Genomic DNA, 18,975 nt, shown 5'->3' with positions numbered 1-18,975 from the left:
GAAGGTGTAAGTCAACTACATCAACCCCAGTATTCAACTGGTACTTATCAGGAAATAATTTGTTTGCTGAAGTTCTAAACAAGCACCACAAACTTATTAGGTTCATAAGTTCAGGGTACCTTTCACTGAGGAGATACAATGAGGTTGAAACACCAGATATCCCAAAGTCCCCTAATAGTAATAATTTGAATCTACCAGGAACATACCAAGAATGAATATGTAAATCATCCAAAAAAAAAACAATAAATTTTTAAAACAACAATTAAAATCAAATGCAAAAACAATTCAGATTTAAAATATTAAAATAAAGAAAAGAGCAGCAAAAAAACCCAAAAACAAAAAGAATTATGGAAGTTTTTTTTTTTTTTCATATATATATATATATATATATATATATATATATATATATATATATATGTATATATATATATAAATGAACCTACCTTGGGCAATTGCTGTTAACTGTGTTTTCTCTTCGGGGCTCAATTTTAACATTGTACAAATAACTGGGATCAACATTTGTCTCTCATCTCCAGCTTTCAACATAACAAACTGGAAATACAAAGTACATGAGTAGTAGTAGTAGTGGTGGTGGTGGTGGTAGTGGTAGTAGTAGTAGTAGTAGTAGTAGTAGTAGTAGTAGTAGTAGTAGTAGTAGTAGTAGTATAGCCCCCACCCCACCAAAACCGAGGTTGGTGTCCTGAATGAGCAATCTTATGATCATCAAAGGCTTTTTCGGATCTGACCAACCATCTCTTTCTGTCCTTCGGCCATAGTGTATCTAGGATTACATTAGCTAATCTGGCACCGATTTTATTATTCTAGAGATAACAACTTATGTGATTCTGGTGAGATTTCGCTGTTAACCTCTTCACTGGGTGACAAAATTGTCTTTAGACTACATATTCCAACACACACACACACACACACACACACACACACACACACACACACAAGTACATAAATGCATATATATGTGTGTGTGTATATGTGTGTGTGAGAGAGAGAATCTCTCTCTTTCTTTCTTCCTTTCTATCTTTTCTCTGTATGTCTCTCTTCCTCTCCTTTCTTTTCCAACACTGTTTCTCTTTTACAGCAAGATTCCTATCTCTATTTCTCTATTATTCTTTGAACTTCTCATCAACTGGCACTAAGCCACCACCCACCTCAAAAGTTCTGTCCCTCCTAGTCAAGGGAGGGGGGGGAGTCTTTGTCTTGCAAGTCACTTGGTGCCTCCACAGGTGACAGTGCCACACGAAAAGCATCCAGTACACTTTGCAAAGCGGTTGGCATTAGGAAGGGCATCCGGCTGTACAAACCATGCCAAAGCAGACAAGAGAGCTTGGCACCATCCTGGTTCCCTAGCTCTTGCCAAACCATCCAACCCATGACAGCATGGAAAACAGTTCGATGATGATGATGACTAATCATATATAATACAATTGTAATGATGTATAAAGCAATTTATGGTGATATATACCTTGAGGAAAATATTCTTCAAATACTCTAAATTAGCCGATTCTTTCTCTCTTTCTTGATTCCGCTCTAAACGACGGATTTCTTCCTTCAGAATTTTGGCCTGTTCAGTCAAACGCATCACAGTTGCTTCGCTTTCGTTTAGTAGCTGAAAATAAATAAATAGATAAATAAACAAATATTCAAATTTTGAAAAAATCTATAGATTTTAAAATACAATAAATCATAATGTCATGATTTACAACAAAAACACAAAGAGGAAGACATGCAAGACACAAATCCAGCCTTCTCTCTCTCTCATGAGAGCATGGAACGTGGACATCAAATGATGATGATGATGATGATGGTGATGACAAGGATATCTGAAGAATATATCTTACCTGAGCCAGGTGATCACTCCTCTTCTGTGCTGAATCGTAGCTTGCTTTCAGCTCTTCTTCATTAAACACGGGAGGTTTCACAACTGAAACAGACATATTTGTTGACATCAAACATCTGCGACCTGTCATTTATGTCTTTCACCATTAATAATAATAATAATAATAATAATAAAAACAATATAAAAGGTGGTGATGGTTGTGGTGGTGGTGGTGGTGGTGATGATAATGATGACAACGACGACATGTGATTGATGAGGATGGTGATAGTAGACGTGTTTGATGATGATGATGATGATTAATGATTAATGATGATGGTGTTGGTAGTGGCAGTGGTGGTGTGGTGACATTTGGTGGTTGATGAAAAAGATGAGGAGGAGGATGACGATCATTGATGATGACAACTTTTTAAAAGTGAAACCAGTGAGCTTACCTTCTTGTTCCGGTTGAGTGAGAAGCTGTTCAAAGCTAACCAATGTAGACAAACCCGGATTGCTGTTCCCCTAAAGAGGAAACAAAAATAAGAAAAAATAATATTCTAACAATAAAAGTTATTTAAAAATAAATAATGAGTTCAAATGATGATGGGGTTGACATTATCATTCATTCTTTCGGGGTCAATAGAACGGGATCCAATTGAACACTGGGGCCAACACAATCGATAAGCTCGCTCCTTAAAATAGCTGAGCTTGGGCCTAAAATTTGAAATCATTATTATCATTATTCACGAGGGGGTGCTGAAAAGTTCCTGGCTTTAAGGGTACTGCAAAAGGCCTGGGTGGAGGCCCAACCTTCAGAGTTCTTTTACAGGGTTTAGAAAAATTGAAGGGCTGCTGCAATAAGTGTGTGAGTCTGAGAGGGGAATTTGTTGAATAAAATCATAATTAACTGAACCTCTTCTGTCTTCTTTCACCCAAAACCAAGAACTTTTCAGTCCCCCACCCCCACCCCGTACCATTACAACCATCTCAATGCCATATTATGTGTCTGTTGACATGGCTATGCCAACATTGAATAACATCAGAAATGTCTGTTTTGGTCAGATTTTCTTTTGAGACAAATGGTGAACTGTTCTGATGTAATAACAACCACCACCACCACCACCACCAGCCACACACCCACCCACCCAGACTCTGCTCCATCTAATAAAAAGAAAATGGTAAGAGAAGAAAACAATAACATCTGCAATGCAGATGGTGACATTTGGCTTCTGGGGTGGATTTCACGATGTTTCAATGGACAGCCAAAATTAGCATAACATGGAGTAGGCATGATGAGGAGTAGATGGGCGGGTGGGGAGGTTTGGGTGAGAGAGAGAGAGAGAGACATAGAAGTAGAGAGAGAGAGACATAGAAGTAGAGAGAGAGAGACATAGAAGTAGAGAGAGAGAGACATAGAAGTAGAGAGAGAGAGATATAAACATACACACATTATTAGATGTATACGTACCTAAGTAAGCAGATACATATATATATATATATATATATATATATATATATATATATATATATAGAAACAGGTAGAGAGAGAGAGAGAGAGATACAAACATACACACATTATTAGATGTATACATACCTAAGCAAGCAGATACACACACGTAATACGTATATGCGTATATATGTAGGCAGGTGGGGAGCGAGATAGAATAGATACACAGACAGACATAAGTCGGAGAGATAGATAGATAGATACACACACATGTACATAAGTAGATAGACAGACGGACAGACAGACAGGGAGATAACATCGACTTGCACATATATTATGTAAGGAAACTCAACAGACTTCTGGGAGAAACTAGGTCCTTATATTTCTGTTGCTTCCTAATACTGTCAGATTCTGTGTGTGTGTGTGTGTGTGTGTGTTGAAGCGTGTGTGTGTGTGTGTGTGTGTGTGTGTTGAAGCGTGTGTGTGTGTACATGTGTGACTGTGTGTGTGTGTACATGTGTGACTGTATGAATGTGCCTCTATGCGCGTGCAACTGTCAATGTGCAGATTAAAATCTAAATGTGACTGGCATCACAATTTTTGGTTAGATTTAAAAGATTTCTAACATTTCGGTTCAGTGTCGCTCATCCACCCTAACCCTCTCCACCCCCACCTCTCTCTCTCTCTCTCTCTCTCTCTCTCTCTCTCTCTCTGTGTATTTTTTCTTTTTTCAATTTTTAATTAGACTTGCAGTTCGTCAATTTAAGCAATTTACATATTTTTTGCTGCCGGTGTTGATGTTTATTGGTGTTGTTGGTGTTGTTGGTGTTGTTGTTGGTGGTGGAATGATGCTGTTGGTAGTGATGCTGCTGCTGTTGATGGTAGTGATGGTTTTGTTGTTAGTGATGATGATGATGACAAAGATGAAGTTGATGTTGTTCTTGGTATCATAAGTGGAATGACGATACCAGCAGATGTTTTTGTCATTGTCATTATTATTGGTGGTGGTGGTGACGATGATGATGATGGTGGTGGTGGTGACGATGATGATGATGGTGGTAAGTGATAACTCTGGTGTTGTTATTGACGATGGAGGAGGCAATGATGATGTCGAAGGCGGTGGACGTGATGACGATGACGACAATGATGTCAGTGGTCTGAGTAGTGATGCTGTTGTTGTTGCTGCTTCTACTGTAATCATTGTTGTTGTTGTTGTTGTTGTCGGTGGTGGTGGTGGTGGTGGTTTCCAAAGATGTCAGTCAAAACATTTTCAAATGCATTTCATTAAGTTGGAAATTACCAAACGGATCAAAATTTAATCAGTGCGCCAAACGACTTGAGAGAGAACGAGTGAGTGAGTGAGTGTACTTGAAGTTAATGAAAACGGCCATCACAGCAAAGTTTCTTTTAATGAGAGATAACGAAGCTCAATGCTTGTCGATAATATTTAATTGTTTCACAGAAAATAGACTTTCACAGTTATTTCATCCATAAATGCTCAGGCTTTGGGCGTGGCTGTGTGGTAAGAGTCTTGATTCCCAACCACATGGTTCCGGGTTCAGTCCTGCTGTGTGGCACCTGGGGCAAGTAACTTCTGTTATAGCCTTGAGCCAACCAAAGTCTTGAGAGTGGATGTGGGAGATGGAAACTGAAAGAAGCCCATCAAGAAGAAGAGGGGAGGAAAAGAAGAGGGGAGAAAAGAGGAGGGGAGGGGAGGGGTAGGAAGAGAGGGGGTATGAAGAGAGGGAGGGGGAAGAGAGGGGGAGGGGTAGGAAGAGAGGGGGAGGGGTAGGAAGAGAGGGGGAGGGTAGGAAGAGAGGGGGAGGGTAGGAAGAGAGGGGGAGGGGAAGATAGGGGAGGGGGGAAGATAGGGAGGGGGAGGAAGAGAGAGGGGGAGGAAGAGAGAGGGGGAAGGAAGGGAAGGAGAGGAGTGGGTAAGGAGAGGAGGAAGGGAAATCTAAAAACAAACGAAAAAAAAAAGCTAAAACAAAAGAACGAAGAAAAATCAAAAATTTTGGAATATTCCAAGATGCACCGAAGAATGATTGAAGATCTTCGGAAGTGAAGCAGAAGAACAAGAAGCAATGCTAACAACAACAACAACAACAAGAGCAATATGTGACAACGATAAGAAGTGCGGAGGAAGACCGGCCGAGCGAAGGGTTCCACTGATGTGAAACGCAATTCTTTTGAAGTGGATTTGCAGTCAAATATAAACAGGTGAAGCACCAATGAAAGGAATCAGCTCTGTTCCTCTCTCTTGCTCTCTGCAAAGTTAAAGGAATTGGATTGGATGACACGTGTGTGTGTGTGTGTGTGTGTGTGTAGGGAGAAAGAGAAAGAGAGAGGGGAGAAGGACAGGAGGGAGGAGGAAGGGAGAGACGGAGAGAGAAAGAGAGACTGAAAAGAATGATGAGAGAATGAAGGGAGAAAATTTAGATGTCGATGTGTATATAGGAATGGGAAAAACTATATATATATATATATATATATATATATATATATATATATATTTGTATGGATATATTTGTTAATTCAGACATATATATATATATATATATATATATATATATATATATATATATATAGGAATTCTCCCCCTATATATATATACATGGGGGGAGAATTCACGAAAAAAACAAAAGACGAGGACAGGTGGTATAGACAACAAATGGATGTATTAGTATAACGCTTGGGAACTGAAAAAGTCTTTAATGTTTCGAGCCTATGCTCTTCAGCAGAAAGGAACACAGAAAGAAACAAGGAGAGAAAATAAAGAATGTGTAGTACCTTGCGATCTATCATGGCGAATGCCGGACAGATATATATATATATATATGCATACACATACAAACATACATACATACAGGCACATATATATATATCTTCATATATACACATGTATATGGCTGTTTTACATCTGTATTTGACCTTCCTGGCATATTCCATACCAAAATCTAATCTCATACGCAGACACCACTTATATATAATTCTACAGAACTTTCACACAACTTAAAACACAGAAAAGTGCAGAGTTAACAAAAATAAACACTAAAACTAGTAACAAACTTCAAAGCTATGTGAATACAATGATATACGTAAGCATGTGTGTGTGTGTGATGGCGTGCAAATTACTTAATTGGTCAGTTTGCTTATGTAGTTAATTCTAACGATTTCATGCTGCCAATATACTGTATATTACCATATATCAGTGATAATCTTGAGTCAACGCAAGAGAACAAGAGTTGCATGTGGAGGTATGGCATGGTCTGAGGATTGCTACTGAGAGACAAAACTATTGAAAAGGTTGCAAGTTGCAACAAAAATATTAGCAAAAAATTTTTTTTTTAAATACGTAAATGAGTGGAAATCAGACCAGTGAGTGTGTTAAATTAATAAGGCACTAAAAGAGAATTACTCTCTCCAGACACAATTAAATATGCTTCAACACACAAATTCAGATAAAGAATCTTACAAAGCGCATACAAAAATGAAATAGAGAAACTGACAGACAGACAGTCAGACACCTACATACACACTGCCACCATCATATATCAGTATGTATATCAAATTAAACACAGAACCGAAACAGCTACTAATAGTTTCATGCTTTTATGATACTTGAGCAGGCATATTTATAAAATACATCACGACTCTCAAAGCAATCTTTCAGGATTTGTTTATGCATTTCATATATACTATAGCATGGTTATGTGATCAAGACTTCACTTCTCAACTGTGTAGTGATAGGTTCAGCCTCACCGTACGATGCATTCAACATATGCCTTCTACTGTAGCCCCAGGCTTACCAAAGCCTTGTCGGGGTATTCAGTAGATGGCAATTCAAAGAAGCCCAGCATGTAATCATGTACATACTTATATGTGTAAACACACACACACACACACACACACACACACACACATATAGAGACAGAATGACAAACTTTATAAAACTTTACACAAGACACACACACACACACACACACACACACAGATGTATACAGGGACACACAGATTTACATACATACATAAATACTTTATCAAGAATCACACAAGATAACTCTGGTTTCTCAACAAGTAAATGGAATTCAAACTATCATATTTCAAATAAACAAAGAAGGAAGGAAAATGGTAAAAAAAGAAAAAAGGTAAAGATGATACGAGGAGAGGAAGAAAGAAAGAAAGAAAATGAAATGAAATGATGATAAGTGTGTACGTAAATGAGATGAAATACTCAGAAAAGAAAAAAAAAAAAACTATCAACCATTGAAAAGATATCATCTGGAAATGGATAAAAGACAATTTAACATTCTGCCATGGAGATGAGATATGAATGGTTCCCTGTTACGTAACTTGAAAAACAGAAAATAATGCAAAAGATAGAAAAAAAAATAAATGTTGGAATTGGCAACGAATACAAACTGCAACATTTTGTTTCGATATAAACACTGTGTATGATCAATGTTATTTATAGATTTTAATGTCGATGGGAAAAAGAAAACTGAAATATTATCTGGAAAGAGAAACAGGTATTGTTATAAATATTGGCAAAGAGTGGGACACAGTTTCTGGTTCAATCCCACAATTCGGCACCTTGGTCAAGGGTCTTTCTTCTACTATAGCCTCAGGCTGACCAATGCCTTGTAAGGGAATTTCATAAATGGAAACTGTGAGGAAGCCCATTTTGTGCATGTGTGGATATATGTATACACATATATATACATATGTACTTATACATGCATACATTTTGTCCAACCCATGCTAGCATGGAAAGCGGATGTTAAACGATTAAATGATGTACATATATATATATACATACATGCACATATATATACATACATATATACATACATGCATATATTCTTTTATTCTTTTACTTGTATCAGTCATCATACTGTGGTGGCCATGCTGGAGCACTGTTTTGAAGGGTTTTCTCCAGGACATATTTTTTTAAAGCCTAACACTATCAGTCCGTTTTGCTGAACCGCTAAGTTATAGGGGACATAAATACACCAACAGCAGTTGTCAAGTGTTCAAACACAAAGACACACACATACACACATGTATATATATAAATATATATTTTCAGGATTAAATAAAAAAACAAACAGAAAATATGACAAACACTAATTCCCCAAAACGTGTAGTAAAATAAGACATATATATAGAGAGATATATATATATGTATATGCGTGTGTGTGTGTGTGTGTGTGTGTGTGTGTGTGTGTGTGTGTGTGTGTGTGTGTGTGTGTGTGTATATATATATATATATATATATATATATATATATATATATATATACATATATCTTCTATAATATAAATTGGACATGGGCGATCGTTGTATTCTTTCTTGTCTATCTCCCCTCCTCCCCCACTCCTCTTCCCTTCCCCAGCCCTCAACTAATCACGTGGAAGCGTTACAGACGGGCTAAGTAACGGAGTGACAAGTAGAATTATTATAAGATAATAATGCTTTCTAGAATAAGAACATGGCCTGAAGTTTGGGGAGTAACGATTGGTTGATCAACTGAGAGCAGCACATCACTAATCCTTTATTTTATTAAACCTCGAAACGATGAAAGGTAAAATCAACCTCAACAAGGTTTTGAACTCACAGCGTACACAAATGAAAAGAAATTTACAAAAACGTTTTCTTCAATTCTCTAACGATTCCAGCAGCTCTTTGCCATGTTTGAATACTCATCGCTTGACACTTGAAAAATAATAACCGATACAAGAGGGAAAAGGATATATCAGAAGTTTTCTCTCTTATGTCATTGCATTCATTGTTATGTGGGAGGCGAGAAGGAATGGATAAGGAAGACCAGAAACACCACCATACAAACTGAAACATGTACACACTTCAAGCTCATTGTGTAGCTGAATGTTGCACTGATTGACTTCCATAATTTTCAATCTTTATCTTGGGGGGGAAACTTAATCTGTATGTGGCCAAGGAAAACCATCATTGGGAAACAGAAAACAAATTGGGAACTGAAGAAGTCTTCTATACGTGTGTGTGTGTGTGTGTGTGTGAGTGAGAGAGAGTGTGTGTATGCATGTACATATATGCATAAGTGTGTATATGATACCCACATACAAACACAGACATTAAATGATAATGATATATATATATATATATATATGTGTTTACTCCGGTATATATATATATATATATATATATATATACGTGCTTACTCCGGTATATATATGTATATATATACCGGAGTAAGCACATGAAATGTGCAACAAGGTGGAAAAAAGAGTACTCAACTACCAGAGGTAGAGTAATATGCTTTATTTAAAAGCAGCAGAAATATAACAAAAAAAAAACTGTTACTTGGAGTTTCACGTTCCCGTTCATCGGGGACACACATACACACACACACACACACATGCAAACATGATTATAGAACAAGTAAATGTGCACAAGAGTGTAGGGGGTGGGGGAAGACATGCAATGTGGAAATGTTTTGCAATATTGTATCTTTTGCGTTTTAATTATGACAGCATAAGTATATCACACACAAACACACACACACACACACACACACACACGCCTCAGCCATGCAAATGTATAGTTATTAATTTCATTCCAATACTTCATCAATATATTGGTGTTCAATTGTCACCACCACCACCACCATCCCTCGATATCTTGGGCTTCAGACCTGAAACCCTAGATTCTCAGCTCTGTAATTAAGAAACCCCAATTAACAACACATTTAAAAAAACGTTCATTATTGAAATGGATAAAAGATTCTCAGACATATCAGCAGCCATTCATTCAAGTTTCTTTCAATTACTAAATGAAAAATCAGCTACTTTAAACATAAAGGTTTTTGGATAGTAGCAGTAGTAGCAGTGGTGATTTCAAATTTTGTCACAAGGGCAGCAATCTTGGGGAAGGTGTACGTTGATTACATCAACCCCAGCGCTCAACTGATACTTATTTTATCACCCCCCCACCTCGCCCCCAAGGGGGGGGGGGGGGGGCGTTTGAACTTAGGACATAAAGTCGGATGAAATGCCACTAAGCACTTTGCCCAGCATGCTAACGATTCTGCCAGCTCGCCACCTTAATGAGAAGAAGAAGAAGAAGGAGGAGGAGGAGGAGGAAGATTTTAGCACAAAGCCAGCAACTTCAGGGGAGGAGGTATCTAACTGGTACTTATTTTGTTGATCCCAAAAATAAGGCCCTGTGGCACCATGGGCAAGTGTCTTCTGTTATAGCGCTGGGCCGACTAAAGCTCTGTAAGTGGATTTGCTAGAGGGAAACTGAAAGAAGCCTTGATAACTGGTGTTGGTTTGTTTACGTTCCCATAACTTAGCGATTCGATAAAAGAAACTGATAGAATAAATAATGGGATCAATTTGTTCGATGAAGCCCTTCAGGGCAATGCCCCAGCATGGCCACAGTCTAATGACTGAAACAAATAAAAGATAAAAATAGGGTAAAAAAAAAAAGATATCAATCTGGATAAATAAACAAATAAAAGAATGGTAAGGATTAATGAATGAAGGATTAATGAATGAAGAAGTTGTTTCCAGAGAATGGAATCAAAGAAAACTAAAAACAAACTATTTCTTACCCGATGGAAGGATTCCGTGTCAACAAATTCCATACCCTACAAAGAAACGGAAAAATAAAAGTAATTTTAAAAAATGAAAATAAAGAAAAGGAAATGATTTTCTACAGTTAATGAAAATGATGTTGTTTAATTGTTTGAAATCATGTGTGTGTGTGTGTGTGTGTGTGTGTAATGTTGTCACCCTCCTCTTTCTTCAGCTGATGTAGCCTTATATCTCCTCTGCAAGACTTGTTTCCATCCCTCTATTGTACTCTGACCTTTCATCCCTGGCATAAAGCCACCCATCATCTCAAAACTACTGTAACAGGTCCTTATTTTTTGTGCATTGGAAAATAATTCATTTGTTACATTAATAGGAAAGGGGTTTGACTGGCTCCCGTGCCGGTGGCACACAAAAAGCACCATTTAAGCATGGTCGTTGCCAGTGCCACCTAACTGGTTCCCGTGCCAGTGACACGTAAAAAGCACCATTCAAGCGTGGTCGTTGCCAGTACTGCCTGACTGGCCCTCATGCTGGTGGCACGTAAAAAAACACCAACTACACTCTCGGAGTGGTTGGCGTTAGGAAGGTCATCCAGCTGTAGAAACCTTGCCAGATCAGATTGGAGCCTGATGCAGCCCACTGGCTTGCCAGTCCCCAGATCCTGTCAAGCCATCTAACCCACGCCAGCATGGAAAGTAGAGGTAAAATGATGATGGTGAAAGTAATAATGTGTGTGTGTATACGAAAATGAGCTAATGAACTGAGAGAGGCCACTGACATAAATTCAGAAAGCAAAGATTTATAAAGTTATATTAAACACTAGATAAATTTTTATTTATCGAAAAATACCTCTGCTTTGAGTAAAACACCCAGTGGCAATTGCGAATGTAAAGGGGGCATAATTTCTAGAATCAAAAATCCTCCAGAATTTTTCAGACGTGAATAAGTAACTCAGCTGATCAAACAACTAAATTGATCAAACACAAAAAAATCTGAAAAATGATAAAGTTTATAAAGGGGAGGTAACTCAGTGAAGGGACATAACTCAGTTGAACATTTTTAGCCATCCTATAACTACCGACATACAAGTCACAGTGGTATATAGTGTAAATATTCAAATATCATGGCTATCTTTCCGAATCCTGCTGCATTTCACATGGAACTTTTGGTTCTGCAAACCATTTTAGTGTATAAGTCGACCTGCTTATTTCTGGCTGCAAATTTTGGTCTGCAAAATTCGACTTGTATGCCAGGAAATACCGTAATGGTTTAAGAAGAGTGGGAGGAAGAGAGACTGATGAGAGGAAGAGAGACTGATGAGAGGAAGGAGGAGGAGCGGGAGGAAGAGGGCGAAGAGAGGGAGAAAAAGAGTGATGAGAAGGAAGGAGGAAGAGAGAGAAGAGTAGGAGGAAGAGTGAGAGGAAGAGAGTGATGAGTGGGAAGAGGTAGAAGTAGGAGGAGGTAGGAGTATCAGTGCAGGCAGACAAAAACAACTAAAGCAACAACAACAATAACATAGAATATGTGTCCAGCTTCACCACAGTTTTTTTATTCGGTTTTGTGTGCAAAAGTGGAATCGGTAGAGGAGCAGGTGTGGTGATGTATGTGTGTCTCAGTGTGTGTGTGTGTGTGTGCATGAATGCCTACATGTATGCATGTGAGTATGTGTGTGTATGCAAACACACACACGCATATATGTATCTACACACACACACTCACGCAGAGCATAAAACACAGATATCTGTAGATAATCATGTCATGTGTGTATGGATAGATAGATAAAGTGTGTGTATATATATATATATATATATATATAGATAGATAGATAGATACAAATATGTCAATACACACACACACACACACACACACAGAGAGGTGTGCATGCATGCACGTTTATACACACACACACACACACAAATATATATATATATATTCACACATACTGTAATGTCAATGTGAATACCCGTCAGAGTGTGTAATGTCAATGTGAATACCCGTCAGAGTGTAAGTATCTTGAGAGAAAAGCTGAACATTAGAAGCATCAGTTGTGGCGTGCAAGAGAGACGATTGCGCTGGTATGGACATGTGGTGAGAATGGATGAGGATAGCTGCGTGAAAAAGTGCCACACCCTAACAGTTGAGGGAACCCGTGGAAGAGGTAGGCCCAGGAAGACCTGGGCTGAGGTGGTGAGGCAAGACCTTCGTACATTGGGCCTCACCGAGGCGATGACTACGGACCGAGACCTTTGGAAATGGGCTGTGCGTGAGAAGACCCGGCAAGCCAAGTAAGATCGTTGCCAGTGCCCCTGGACTGGTTCTTGTGCGGGTGGCACATGAGATGCACCATTTTGAGCGTGGCCGTTGCCAGTACCGCCTGACTGGCTCCTGTAGGATTTTCGAGCGAGATCGTTGCCAGTGCCCCTGGACTGGCTTGTGCGGGTGGCACATAAAAGACACCATTTCGAGCGTGGCCGTTTTCGTGCGGGTGACACGTAAAAGCACCCACTACACTCTCTGAGTGGTTGGCGTTAGGAAGGGCATCCAGCTGTAGAAACTCTGCCAAATCAGACTGGAGCCTGGTGTTGCCATCCGGTTTCACCAGTCCTCAGTCAAATCGTCCAACCCATGCTAGCATGGAAAGCGGACGTTAAACGATGATGATGATGATGATGACACATAAATACATATACACACATAGATACACACATATATATATATATACACACATATATATACACACACTCATATATATATAGACACACACACACCCACACACACACATTTGTACATCGGACATTAAACGACGATGTGTCATTCACAGTCACAATACATGTTCATCCATTCCACCATTCCAAACAGCAGAACTTCAGGAGGGAAACCTTGCCAGTGAACACCACAAGCAAACACCTCCCTCCCTCCCTCCCTCCCTCTCAGTCAAGCCCAGCCTCGTCCTCACACTTGGCTTCCGTTGGGTGACATTCAAATCCATCTCCTTACAAGACGCACGTCAATGTAGCAGACCAAACTTAGAAACCAACATGGCAAGATGAAGCCATAACAGGAACGTTTCTTCGTTGTTTTCTTTCATTTTGTGCCTGTCAGAAGAAAATTCTCTTACACCAAAACCAACCCCCTCTTCTTCTTCTTCTTCTTCTTCTCCTACTACTACTACTACTACTACTACTTCTTCTCTTCCAATGGTATTTCTTTTCTGTTTTCATCTTTCTCTAGGCTACAGAAGCTAGTATACTCAACCTTTATTTTTTATTCGTTTCTGTCGTTAGGCTGCGGCCATGCTGGGGCACAATCTTGAAGAATATTAGTTGAACGGATCAGCCCCAGACCTTGAATTTTATCTTGACTCTGGCACTTACTCTATCAGTCTCTTTTGTGAAACTGCTAAGTTACAGGGAAGTAAAGACACCAGCACCAAACACAAAGACAAATACAGGCACACACACACACACACACACACACACACACACACACACACACACACACACACACACACGTGTATATATAATATATACATACATACACATACATATGTATGTATACATACATATGCATGTATGTATACATACATATGCATACATACATATACATACATATGCATGTATGTATACATACATATGCATACATACATATACATACATATGCATGTATGTATACATACATATATATACATATATGCATACACACATATACATACATATATATACATATATATATATATATGCATACATATATATGTATACATACATACACACACATACATATATATGTATACATACATATGCATACATATGTATATATACATGCATTTATATATGTATATATGTATACATGCATATATATAAGTATACATACATACGCATATATATATGAAGGGAAGAGAGAGAAAAGAAGGTGAAAGGCGAAAGAGAGAGAGAGAGAGAAGGAGAAAGTGAAAGAAGCAAGAGGGACACAGAGAGAGAGAGTGAGAGTGGGGGTGAGGGGTGGAATGGTCTGGAAATACTGAGACTGACCTCGCCCTGTTGCCGTTCTTCATGTCGAAGAATGTCAGAAGATAAATCAGAAGGTGAATCACTCGGGTCTCGGTCTCGGTCTGGTGGTTTACTAACATACTGTACAGTTGCCATGGATGGCTGAAGCGGCAACTGCAGCGGCTGTTGCTGCTGCTGTTGCTGCTGGAGTTCTTTCTGAAGACGGTAGATTTCTTTCTCGTTCGATTCCGTCTGGTTATGGAGCAAAGTAAGAGTTTTATTGTGTTCCACCTTCAGAAACTTTATCTGATCCTGAAAGAGATAAAAACATACACACATTATTGATATATATATATATATATATATATATATACATGATGAAACACTTGTAAATTGATGTAGTAAAAAGACTTGCTCACTCTGTTCTACTTTTTTTGTCATTATATATATATATATATATATATATATATATATATATATATATATCATATATCATATATCATATATATATATATATCTTTTCTTTTCAGGTACACGACACTGCTTTTCCTCTTCCCAGGCTACAGGCCCACACCCCCAACACCCATACTGTTAGGATTGGCACTCTCAACGTCGGCACGCTGAAAGGTAGATCTGGTGAAATTGTTGAGATGCTTGAACGGAGATGCGTAGATATGTGCTGCATCCAGGAAGTAAGATGGAGAGGAGGTTCTGCAAGGTTCCTCACAGGCAAAGAACACAGGTACAAGATTTTCTGGGCAGGGAACACTGACGGGGTCGGGGGCGTAGGAATACTTCTAGCGGAGAAATGGGTGGATAAGGTAATCGAGGTCGTTAGAGTAAGTGACAGAGTACTTAAGATCAGACTAGTGCTTCATCATAGATTAGCTACTGTCATCTCAGCCTATGCACCTCAACCTGGGCTACCAGATGGTCTGAAAGACCAATTCTATGACACCCTCTTGCAAACTACCTCGTCGACGAGTGACAGGGACCTTCTCTTTGTGGCTGGAGACTTCAACGGTCATGTCGGACGTCGTGCTGGGGGCTTCCATGGCATACATGGAGGCTATGGCTTCGGTTCCCGCAACGAGGAGGGAACCAGACTGCTGGAGTTCTGTGATGCAACCAATCTTATGGTCTGCAATACCAACTTCAGGAAACCTGCCAGTCACCTAGTCACCTACCGCTCCGGCAGACACTCTAGCCAAATCGACTACATCCTCGCCAGAAATAGGGAAAGAGGGCGGCTTATAAATGCCAAAACCTACCCTGGCGAAGAATGTACCCCACAACATAGATTAGTAGTTAGCGACTTTGGGATCAAGGCAAAATGGGTGCCCAGAATTAGACAGGCTTGGAGAAGAAGGGTGTGGAAGCTTAAAGACCCTGCAAACGGACAGAGACTTAGAGACAAGTTACTTGAAGCATTTAACGAAATAGAAGGGGATATAGCATCATACAACGTGGAAGACAATTGGAGATTTCTGCGGGACAACCTGTTGAAAGCCACCGACCAGATTTGTGGGTGGTGTAAGGTCCCCTCCCAACCCAGAGTAACGTGGTGGTGGAACAAGGAGGTAGACAGGGCTATTAGACAAAAGAAACAAGCTTGGAAGGACTGGAAGAACGGTGGTAGCAGGGAATTGTACCAATGTGCCAGAAGGGAGGCTAGGCGACAGGTTTATTTAGCCAGAGGGGAAGCAGATAAGGAAAGATTTGCCAATGTTCTGCGCCGTGAGGACCAAAGACTCGAGGTATTTCGGGTTGCAAGACAGTGTAGGAGAGAGAATAGTGATGTTGTAGGAGAGAAATGTGTTCGCATGGATGATGGTACGCTTGCATTAAATGAGGATGCAAAGAAAGAGGTCTGGAGATGCCACTACGATAGATTGCTTAATAAAGAGAATGAATGGGAGAAAGAGAGCCTGCCTTATGTCGACCCAATAGAGGGACCAGCTATCCGAGTTGATAGTACCAGGGTAGATAAAGCAATTAAGAGTATGAAGACCGGGAAAGCCCCCGGCCCATCAGGAATCACTGCAGAGATGCTCAAAATATCTGGCAGTGTTGGCTATAGCCTAGTCACCCGTATTACGAACCAGGTGATACACGAAGGAGTCATACCCTATGACTGGTGTAGCAGCATCATAGTCAACTGCTACAAAGGTAAAGGGGACGCTTTAGATACAAATAATTACAGAGGCATCAAGCTGTTAGATCAGGTTATGAAAGTTACAGAGAGGGTCATAGCCCAACTAATTAGGGAGCGAATCAATTTAGATGAGATGCAGTTTGGGTTCGTGCCAGGTAAAAGCACTACTGATGCCTTATTTCTAGTGAGACAGTTGCAAGAGAAATACCTAGCCAAGGATAAACCTCTGTACCTGGCTTTCGTTGACATGGAGAAAGCCTTTGACAGGGTCCCCCGATCCCTTATCTGGTGGTCAATGAGGAAACTTGGGATAGAAGAATGGCTAGTGAGAGCTGTGCGAGCCATGTACAGAGATGCGGCCAGTAAGGTGAGGGTTGGAAATGAGTACAGCAATGAATTCCGGGTAGAGGTAGGGGTCCACCAAGGTTCCGTCCTCAGCCCCCTATTATTTACCATAGTCCTCCAGGCAATCACAGAGGAGTTCAAGACAGGTTGCCCCTGGGAGCTCCTCTATGCTGATGACCTTGCCCTAATTGCGGAGTCACTATCAGAACTAGAGGAGAAGTTTCAGGTGTGGAAGCAAGGTCTAGAACTGAAGGGCCTTAGAGTCAACCTAGCTAAAACCAAAATCCTAATAAGTAGGAAGGTAGATAAAACACAAACCCCTTCAGGTAGATGGCCCTGCTCAGTATGTAGAAAAGGAGTAGGTAGTAACTCTATAAGATGTACCCGGTGCAAGCTATGGACACATAAGAGGTGCAGCAACATCAAAGGCAGGTTAACTAGCAAGTTAGTTTTTGTTTGTGGCAGATGTTCAGGTGCAATAAAGACTGCAAACAAACAGGAAACAACTTCTATCTCATTCCAGGGTGAAAAACTAGAGGTAGTCGATAGCTTCCGCTATCTGGGCGACCAAGTTAGTAGTGGGGGTGGGTGCGCTGAAAGTGTAGCTGCTAGAATAAGAATAGCCTGGGCAAAGTTTAGAGAGCTCTTACCCCTGCTGGCGACAAAGGGACTCTCACTCAGAGTAAAAGGCAGACTGTATGACGCATGCGTACGAACAACCATGCTACATGGCAGTGAAACATGGGCTGTAACTGCTGAGGACATACGTAAGCTCGCAAGGAATGAAGCCAGTATGCTCCGTTGGATGTGTAATGTCAATGTGAATACCCGTCAGAGTGTAAGTATCTTGAGAGAAAAGCTGAACATTAGAAGCATCAGTTGTGGCGTGCAAGAGAGACGATTGCGCTGGTATGGACATGTGGTGAGAATGGAGGAGGATAGCTGCGTGAAAAAGTGCCACACCCTAACAGTTGAGGGAACCCGTGGAAGAGGTAGGCCCAGGAAGACCTGGGCTGAGGTGGTGAGGCAAGACCTTCGTACATTGGGCCTCACCGAGGCGATGACTACGGACCGAGACCTTTGGAAATGGGCTGTGCGTGAGAAGACCCGGCAAGCCAAGTAAGATCGTTGCCAGTGCCCCTGGACTGGTTCTTGTGCGGGTGGCACATGAGATGCACCATTTTGAGCGTGGCCGTTGCCAGTACCGCCTGACTGGCTCCTGTAGGATTTTCGAGCGAGATCGTTGCCAGTGCCCCTGGACTGGCTTGTGCGGGTGGCACATAAAAGACACCATTTCGAGCGTGGCCGTTTTCGTGCGGGTGACACGTAAAAGCACCCACTACACTCTCTGAGTGGTTGGCGTTAGGAAGGGCATCCAGCTGTAGAAACTCTGCCAAATCAGACTGGAGCCTGGTGTTGCCATCCGGTTTCACCAGTCCTCAGTCAAATCGTCCAACCCATGCTAGCATGGAAAGCGGACGTTAAACGATGATGATGATGATGATGATCATGCATCAAAATGAAGCTGGTCCTCTGTGGATCACATCCCTACTTCTCAACATAGTCACCGTTTCTCTCAATAGCAATGTTCTACCTTCAAATGAAGGCATGTATCCCTGCCCCGTAAAATT

At 40.4% G+C, this 18,975-nt stretch overlaps 1 protein-coding gene across 6 annotated transcripts in view; it reads right to left on the bottom strand.

Annotated features, from left to right (window-relative positions):
- The window catches only part of LOC106869426 (uncharacterized), a 91,860-nt gene that overhangs the window by 495 nt on the left and 72,390 nt on the right, over window positions 1-18,975 (bottom strand). For all 6 annotated transcript variants that reach the window (XM_089366379.1, XM_089366380.1, XM_089366381.1 and 3 more), the window contains 6 exons: window positions 14,887-15,156; window positions 10,876-10,911; window positions 2,287-2,356; window positions 1,857-1,939; window positions 1,481-1,624; window positions 444-552 (listed from right to left, as the gene is read on the bottom strand). In XM_089366379.1, coding sequence (XP_089222505.1) covers window positions 444-552; window positions 1,481-1,624; window positions 1,857-1,939; window positions 2,287-2,356; window positions 10,876-10,911; window positions 14,887-15,156 — 712 coding nt within the window. The remainder of the gene's footprint in view (window positions 1-443; window positions 553-1,480; window positions 1,625-1,856; window positions 1,940-2,286; window positions 2,357-10,875; window positions 10,912-14,886; window positions 15,157-18,975) is intronic.

Source organism: Octopus bimaculoides, chromosome 19 (assembly GCF_046866305.1).
Source record: "Octopus bimaculoides isolate indiv1 chromosome 19, ASM4686630v1, whole genome shotgun sequence".
NCBI lineage: Eukaryota > Metazoa > Mollusca > Cephalopoda > Octopoda > Octopodidae > Octopus > Octopus bimaculoides.
Note: the sequence above shows the minus strand (reverse complement) of the source record. Positions and strands in the feature narration are given on the sequence as shown.